Source organism: Bactrocera latifrons, unplaced genomic scaffold (assembly GCF_001853355.1).
Source record: "Bactrocera latifrons isolate USDA-ARS-PBARC rearing strain unplaced genomic scaffold, ASM185335v1 scaffold_105, whole genome shotgun sequence".
NCBI classification, from domain to species: Eukaryota; Metazoa; Arthropoda; class Insecta; order Diptera; family Tephritidae; genus Bactrocera; species Bactrocera latifrons.
The window spans coordinates 515,383-524,683 of NW_017534464.1; the positions used below are offsets into that span (position 1 = coordinate 515,383).

The 9,301-nt window shown below is 36.1% G+C and overlaps 1 protein-coding gene across 1 annotated transcript in view; it reads left to right on the top strand.

Moving 5' to 3' along the window:
- Positions 1 to 3,857: 3,857 nt before the first annotated feature.
- The window catches only part of LOC108969584, a 246,110-nt gene continuing 240,666 nt past the window's right edge, over positions 3,858 to 9,301 (top strand). The window contains exon 1 of the mRNA XM_018934386.1: positions 3,858 to 4,327. Coding sequence (XP_018789931.1) covers positions 4,282 to 4,327 — 46 coding nt within the window. The 5' untranslated portion in view covers positions 3,858 to 4,281. The remainder of the gene's footprint in view (positions 4,328 to 9,301) is intronic.

Sequence of the window (9,301 nt, forward strand, 5' to 3'; positions counted from 1 at the left end):
AATGAAAATGCGAGATCAAAGTCTGAAGCGCACAATTGTGTGGTCCTTTTTTAGACTTGTTCAAAACACTTAATTTAATTCGAATTTTTTCACAATAAGACAATATACATATAGTTTATTTAATATTTTTCAATACACATTTTTGCAAAACATCACAAAACTTAAACACTGCACAAAATTTATTTMAATTTACCTTTTTCCATTCTTGACAACACGGCTGAACACTTCAAAACTTTGCAAATTGTGACAAAAATATACAAAAAATCAAAGTAACCGTTAGAAATAAATGGCACAACTATTGCTTTCGGGTCTTAACACGTAGTAAAGCGAAGCAAATAATAAGCGAAACATATTTTTAGTCTTACCCGCACAATTGTGTATTGAAGGTCTGAAAGGGATAAGTGAGAGACAATAGCGCCTGCTAATGCTTTCTGCTCAAATGTAAGAAAAGTCACTTAGCAGCAGCTAAATTATACCTTAAACCAGTACTAAACGGCCAAATTATTTCAACACAATCATCAATTAATACAAACACTACCAAGAAGTAACCATCTTCTTCAGAGTATGTATTTTTCTTGTTAACAATAATTTATAACAAGTAACGTTCAGAGGCACTTTTTTATACGCTTATCAGTGRGAAGTAAATCACACTAATTATTGATGAGCTCCAAAAAGATTGCTCGCGACATACTCACCACTACATAGCCAAATATTAAGTATACACGCTGATAAGATCAGTTAACACAAAGTGTAACGAAAAGATAAAAAGACACAAACACACACATGCAAGTGGCTTGCATGCTTCCAAGCGTTCGCTCATGCTCTCTCTCTTGMCGCTTACCTGCCGGAGCGAACATGTTGCAACGAATCTGTTGCATTGCAGCTTAACTTCAGTAAGGTAGCCGCTAGCTGGAGTCAAAGTGTACCAAGAGCCAAAGTATCTTGGCACGATCGAACGCGTGTCTYGCTCGATTGCTTGCTTCTCGGCCTGCTTGCTGGTTTGCTTAGTGGGCTGTTTGGCTGACTTTGTTTGGGGGCATTCGTGGGAGCAAAATGCTCAAATTGAATTCAGTTTTCTTTCGAGCGTCGCACAAATGAGTCAGATCGGCGGTTAAATGGTAATTTCTCAAAAAGTGACGCTTGTAAGGYAGGCGGAAATTAAGTGAAGTAAAGAAATTTTAATTTTAATAATAAAATATGCATAWGTAAGCGCATTTAACGGCAAAGTAATTGCTATTAAAGTAATTTTTTTGCTGCACGAATGATTTGCATTGGTAGCATGTGACTGCAAAGTGTGCGAAACTCGCTAAAACGGTTTATTTGGCGGAGGTGAAAAGGAAAAGCAGAAAGAGTAATAAACAATAAAAATTTTGATGAAAGCGAAATGTCACTCGAAGTTATTAATATAATTTATGCATGAAAGCAAAAACCGCAAAAGCAACAAAAACAACAAAAACGCACCAAAGTTGTTAAAGAAGCGTGCAAAGTTGAGCRTTGCTGCCAATCACCATTCAATTTSCAACTACAAGCAAGCTTTGCGGCAATTGTTTRAATTTCTACGTCAAAAACACAAACAAATTCCATTCGCTGCYATTTCGCTTTGCAACATTGCTTTGTAGTTTCGAAGTTTCGACAAAATCATAACAACACGGCGAACTTTATTGCTTGAATTGATTGACCATTTCCTCCGCATATTTTTTTCTCWAAATTTTTATTGTTGTTGTGCGCGCAAGTTTTGCAAAGAAATTAGCCGCTTGATCGACAGCTGGGCGCTGGTGTTTACAGTGAGAATCTCCGTGTATGCGTGTGTGTGTGTGTGTCGCTAAACGACTCAAGTTAATAAAAACAAAGGCTGAAAAGCATTAGTCAGCGCGCGCTTCTAAGAAACACAACAACAGCAACAATATAGAACAATAATAATCAGACGCGAACGCGACAGAGTGCCAGAGCGAACTTGAGAGCGGCAGTWAGGTGCGCGGGGGTGAAGCAAGGTTGCGGCGATAAATTCCGGTAAAGGTGTGCGGCTTATTGGRTTGTTGTTGCGCTGAAACATAAGAAAATATATTTTTTTTATTATCACTTGAGAATAAGAGTGCAGCTTAGAATTATTAAAAAAGCGTTAAATAAGCATTACTAGGCAACAACAACAACTTTATGTATATGTCTGTACAAGCTTGTTCAACTTTGCTCGCGTAAGACGCTGCTGCACAAAAGCAATAGGCTTATAAAAATTATTATCAAAACTGCCAGTGAATACTTTCCGCGACCGTGCATGTCGGCGATAAGATAAAACACCATTAGCACGTAYTTATAAGCGAGCAAATCGAGCGTGTAAATTAAGCGCTTGCCAACGAGCGTCAATTATATGCAATTTCGCAATTTCTTTGTGTTGGTTGGTGCTCAAAAAGAATTAAAAAAAAAGTTCTAAAAACTTCCAAAAAAAAATAATAAAAAAATAAATAAAAAAATCAAAAGCAAGTCATACACTAAAATACAGCAAAATTGTGCTAACAGTGCAAAAAAAAATACAAAAATAAATAAGAAGCAAAAAAAAAATACATTTTATGACCCAAAAGTCCCCAACAGCCACGAAACTGCCAGCCAGCCAGCACTTATTAGCTAGCTATCTTATCACCAAGACTGCGAACAAAAGCAAACTGTCGATAAGGCATTGAGTTATGAGCCAGTTGGCCGGGTGAACCACGGTACGAATGAGGCAAAACGCCTGCAAGTTGTTTGCCAAGTCGTCGTAAAATACCAATAATTCCGCAATCAGTCCCAGTTGCCCTTGAAGTGCTGCAGCCGTCCAGCAGTAGTCGTGTGAACTAATTAAAATGGCGCAGAGGCAGYGCTGCAGTTCATGTTACGCAACGATATTTGCGAAAAATTGCGAAAATATTTAATATGCAATTTTTTATATTTTTTTGTGATTGCGTATACGCCCTAGTGCAYCAACTTATTTGTGAATTGCTAAAAAAAGAGTAAGTGCCTGAAAAAAGTACCTACGTGTTGCTAGCGTGTTTCTAAGGTTCTAAAGCAGACTTGCACACGCACAAATATACTGGCATATAAACATACATACATATATACAAACAAACAAACAAACACACAACTATCTATCGCTTACCAATTGTGGGAATTATTGCAAAAGCTTACATTCCATGCTACACACTGCTTGCCCAAGCAACTAACAAATCTAGACACACGAGCAGAAAAGTAGATTGCACATTGTTTGCCCATAAACGTGCTATCAGCTGCATACTGCAACGCGCATGCATATGTGTGTGTGTGCGTGTGTAACTGAAAGTGCACGCGCGCACGCAATAACGTCGAACAGTTATGAATGTCGGTGCGACTGTGTGTGACTGTGCGAAAAGAATAAGCAAGAAAATTTTATACAAACGCAGCACAGCCAGCGTGCAAGTGCAGAGGGAGGCCAGAAGAGGGGAAAGAGAAAATAATTGAAAATCACTTCAAATGGGCTTAAAGTGTCGCGGCGCAAATTCTTCTTAGAAAATGTTGAGCTATCATTGTGGCTAAATAAGGCTTTGAACAGCAGCAACAACAACAACAATAAAAGAAATCACAAGAATAAAAGCTATAAAGGCAGCATCTAATAACAAAAACAATAACAACGAAAACGAAAACAACAACAACAACAAAAAAACAACAAAACAAAAACAATTACAACAACAAAAACAAAACAGTAGCGACAGCAACCACCTACAAAAATAATAAGATAAACTGCGACACAATAATAAGTAATACAAAAGTAATAATAACAACAAAAACAACAACAAGAACAATAACCACAAAAGCCAACAACAATAAAAACCAGCAACAACAAAAAACTACCAACAAGAGTAGCAAAAAACGTTAACAACAAAAACATTAACAACAACAACATCACAAAAACAACACCTATCACAACACTTCATCGCCTTAAATCGCAACAAGAAAAGAAGCAAATAAATGTAAGCATTTTAAAAATAACAACAGCAACGCGTAAGTGCAACAGTAAAGCAGCGTTAGACGCGCAAATAAAAATAAAATTAACAAAAACAAACAACATTGCAGGCAACACCGCAACAAAGTAGCTGCTACTGTCAATGTATTTCATAAAATWTTTCCACACTATCTAACAAATCACAAATCAGTGTATACAAAAACAAAAACAAATATATATAATTGCGCCGTACAGTGTTTCGTGTACAACCACAGCAAAAACAACATAATATTCTCAACGCGACAACGTTAAGTAGTTTGAGTCACAACACCAAAATGGATATAGAATCAGACGACTCGGAACGCTGGGAGGACTTTTTTGGTAAGCGCTCACTTACATACGTATAAATACTATGGATAGAARTACATATATACGAATGGATGAAGATGCACTAGCTAGCGCATAGCTTTGCTTCCTACTTGCGTTTCTTTTGTTTGCCATGTTTGCCAAAGGCGTTTGACGCATTTACCATAAATGATAGCGCTCACGCTRCTGTTTTCTAGCAAATGTGGCAAGTGTTGGTGGGGAGAGGTGTACRCATTCTGCATTATAACCATGTGGACAGATACAGGTACATATGTATGTACGTATGTACAATATATGTATATATTTACTACATTAGGGTGATTCAAAAAAAATTATTTTTTTTTTCATTTGGTACTCTGAAAAATAGGTTCTTAGACACCTCTAAGGAAGCCTCTCCAAGAATGAGTTCTTAATTGTAACGGGAAGGTCCTTCTCATTGAGTTATAAAATTCATAAAAAATAAAAGTTTTTCCGAAAAATAATCAAACTTCAACCGTTAATATCTTTTAAACGGTTGCGTTTACAAAAAAATCGTATGAGATCTTTTTTGTAGAGCATTCAATTTTCTACAAAACCTAAAGAACAAAATATTTTTTGAAGTGGTTGGAAGCGAGATATAAGCTTTTCTATCAGATAATAAGAAAAAATATAAAACTGTAAGTAGGAGGATCTTCGCGTTACAATTAAGAACTCATTCTGGGAGAGACTTCCTTAGAGGTGTCTAGGAGCCTATTTTTCAGAGCACCAAACGAAAAAATTTTTATTATTTTTTTTTTTTAATCACCCTAATGTAAATATAGCTATGAAGCTATACATATATATGGCTTCTGATATTTAGAAATAATTAGCGTTGGTGAGGTGTAGCTCTCCAGAGAACTCTGTAAGATGCAGCAAAGCATTAATCAAATAGGATATGCTCAAGTGTGAAAAAAAAAAAATTTTAAGTTAAAAAAAGGAAAATCTGTAACTTACCTAAAATGTATAATATCGAGAAAAAAACGTACTTCAAATAGTGGTAATTTTCAACTTTAAGTGAGAATATCTCGAAAACTATTATCTTCCAGCGGCTATTTTGATCTWGAGAATCTCCTCTATCCGACTATACCCATTTTATTCCCGAAATCCTGGGACGCTATACTAAAGCCGACCCAAAAGGTTTCTATACAGCAACTGGATTTTGATCGACCAGTTTACAGGGAAACTGTAAGCTATAGTGCTTCGATCTGAAATATATCTTCAACGCATATACAGTCCACATAAATACCATATTTTGTGGAGACATCTCTCTTAAATCAAAAAAACTGATCAATCAGTTTGTATGGTAGCATATCATCTAGTAGTTTGTTCTAGAAATATTCTTCAGACAATGAACAATAATCTATGTGAAGTTTTGTGACGATTTCTTGACAAAKAAAAAAGTTCTTYATACAKKAACTTAATGTTAAATCCAATAAAAAGTTCTTCATACAGGAACTTAATGTTTGAGCATCAAATTCGTATGGTAGCTATATGCTATACGCAACACTATCGGCGCTTTTGACAAATGAGCACCTTCTTCATTAAAAAAAGCCATCTTCAAAATTTCCGAGTGATATATCAAAAACTAAGGGACTAGTATTAGTATTAGTAGACAAAAAAAAAATTTCTCGACAATTTTTTTTTTGCAAATAGTGGCAATCAAAAAACAAAGAAAACCTCGTTAAAGTCTATTAGAATTTTATCTCAAAAACCTGTGTACAATTTCATGAAGATCGGTGGAGTAGTTATCGAGTATCGAGTAGTTGTCGAGTAATCAATTCGTTCAATGTTCAATGTTTCGAGAAATACTCGTTTAAAGACGGCGCAGCTAGCCTCGAGCACACAACTTCTCAATTCTGTATCTCCGRAACTATTACTCGGCTCAACTTGAAAGTTGAGGACAACATTCTGGAGRTATTGTAGAATTTAGTAAGATATTAAAAAAATTCGATTTTTGAAACCCGTAAACCCATGTAACCCCTTAAAAATCCATCTGCACACTGAAAAGTTGGCGTGTGGCGTGGTTAGGGGCCTCACATCTTGTCAACTAACATGCTTTCGATCAAATCCTTTATAACCAAACTTTTGTAGTTATATCTACATTAAATCGATTGATAATTTGCATTCATCCAACMTTTGTTTTCTCTATAGAAATATCTTTATTTATGTTCCCTTCGAAGGTGTGAAAATTGTATGATTGCCTGTTTCGTTTGAAGACGTTTGACATTGTGTTTTCCTGATGCTGTTATACAAGTGTGTACCTAAAMGAACAGAAGCAAGTCTCTGGCTTTCAATAAGATTCTAGAGAATGTTGAGTCTCTTTTAGCTCGTTGAAATCTTATAATGAAAGTTCGCGTAAGAGACAATAATTTCTTGTCAGTAACTTTATAAAGGAGAATGATTTTGATAGTTCTTCCTTACATTTTACGAAGTGTATACAGAAAATAATGGAAAATATGTAAAATTTCGCGGGCTGAAAAAGTTCAATTGTCAATTTTTTTAATATTTTGATAAATGTGCATGCACCTGAGTGCGATATTCAGCGGTATTAATCGCTTACTTTGGCTTAAGCAGATGCTAAGAATAGAATTCGTTTTGAGAGATTGGAGATTTACGGTTGTTACAAACTCMCTCACACCTCAATTCTTGGCCAATGAATACTGTAACGATGCCCCAGCTAGACATGACACCATGTGACTTTATCATATTTCCAATTATAAAGATACTGCCGTTTTATTAGATAAGTAAGAATCGAGTTTGAGATGTGTTTCGTCGTTTGGTAGAAGCGCTCTCATAGATGCATAATATCGAATGGGGATTAATTTGAAGGCGAAAACATTAAGTAGTTGCGTGAATAAATATTTTTCTTCAGAAAATAAAAGTTCCGTTATTTTTTCAACACACCTCGAACATACATATAATAGAATAATGGTAAAGTAAATATTCTATGACATGTTCTCATCTATATATTTGGAACAATATCGTTTGGAACAGTTTTTTGAAATTTGGACTTAAAAAGCAATTTTTCTGAAATATACTTGTATGTATGTACTATATAGCTAACTTTAAATGATTTCAAAATCAAACGCGCTTCAAAGAAGGCCAAACACTTTAAAAACTCCATTGTATCGAACAGCAATTTATTGCTTGCAACATAAAATATTGCACGGCACTGCAAATCACCGACACCATCACGCTGTGTCGTGCTGCGTCTGCTCAAGCCTGAGTCACATGCAACGTACTGCCGCATGGCGCATGCGCAACGCGCTAGACGGCACCGAGATGCAGGAATGCTGTGCTTAGCAAACGGCAAATTTATGCCGAAATCCGCTTTTGGCTCGCTTAATAAGGTTCTTTACATTTTTGCAGCGATGCTTTTGTTTTTAAAGATACGCTTTACTTGCTTTTGTTGTTTTTGTTGCTGTTGTTGTTTGTTCTTTTTTTGTGTGTGTTCTTATTATAGCATTGCGGGAACGAAGTTCTGTGCGCACACACACAGGCTTCCGAACACACGGTTGGGCCTCCCTGCGCCGGGAGGCCGGTTGTTTCCAATATATTGTTGTTTTTGTTGTTGTTGCTTGCTTGTTGTCTTAAGGTTATTGTCATCAGCGATTGTTGCGCCATTGCTGGTTGTTTGCATTATTACAGCCAGGCCTTGTTGTTGCCATGCGCATTGTTGTTGTTGTTGTTACTGTATTGTTTGTACGCGTGAGTATTCTGCTTTGATTTTAGTTTCGCATGCTTTTGCGGTCATTTCCCTTTACGGCACGTATACATATGCATGTGTGTGTATTTGCTTATGCTGTCGCCATGCCATGTGCGCGACCAGCCTCACCCTCTCGCCCCCTCGCCCTATCACGCCGCGCTACGCTACACGMCACGCTGAGCYTCACTGGCATTTCCATTTCAGCCTGACTTCGCTGGGATTGAGGCTGTGTTGCAACTAACTGTTAATTCGTTGTATGCTTTGCGGCTTTTAAGCCTTTTTCCATTTAATTCATTGCTTAATGGATTTAGCCAAAGGCTTGTCTGCTTGCTTACRCAGTACATACATAACATATACATATGTGTGTGTATATGCTAACGAATATTGACAGCGCTTGGAAGCGCAATCAAGCTGAACCTCTTATCTTGTTTTTATTTATTTATTTATTTATTTTTGTTGTTTTTCTCGTATTGATCATTCTTGCTTTAATTCAGCGGATTCTTCCTGTAATGAGATTTACAGCGTTTAATTTGCTCAGAAGCATGGATTCCTTATGTGCTCGGCCGATTGGGTTATTTTGGCCCCGCGTAAATGTCGATCACTTCATTGGCAAATAAAAAGCCTGCCAATCATTTGCATTGTCATTAATGTTATTGATTATGAAACAATACATTTTGGTACATACTTAAACATATACATACAAACATACACGTTCTTTAGCTACTTGGCATTAAGCTTTTATTTGATTAATTATTCTTCTTGCAATACATTTTCTTTGGTTTCATTTTCCATACGTAACAACTTCGCAAATGGGTTTACCATAATAGTATACTTGTATATATGTGCATATGTATATACAATGTATCATATGGACATATGTATATACAATGTATATAGAATTATAAGTAGCAAAGTAAATATCAATGGACTCATGAGTTCCAAAACACATCATAGCTTGAATCATTGGCCTTTGCGTGCAGTAGTTTTTAGAAAAATATTTAAAAATAATTGTGTATTCACACAAACATTCAAATGTATATACATATATGCATACATATTTAATGTTGTCAGAATTTGTCTGATTTTCGCTTCCTTTCAAGTGCTTTCAAGCGGCTTTGGTCAGAGCTGACGCATATTAATGCGTTTACGTGCCTCAATGCTGCTGCGAGTGCTCATTGCAAAAGAATTAACTATAAATAGGCTCTTTTCTCTTCGTCAGATATTTTTCTTATCTTTTATTAGATTTATTTTTTAAAATTTTTTTC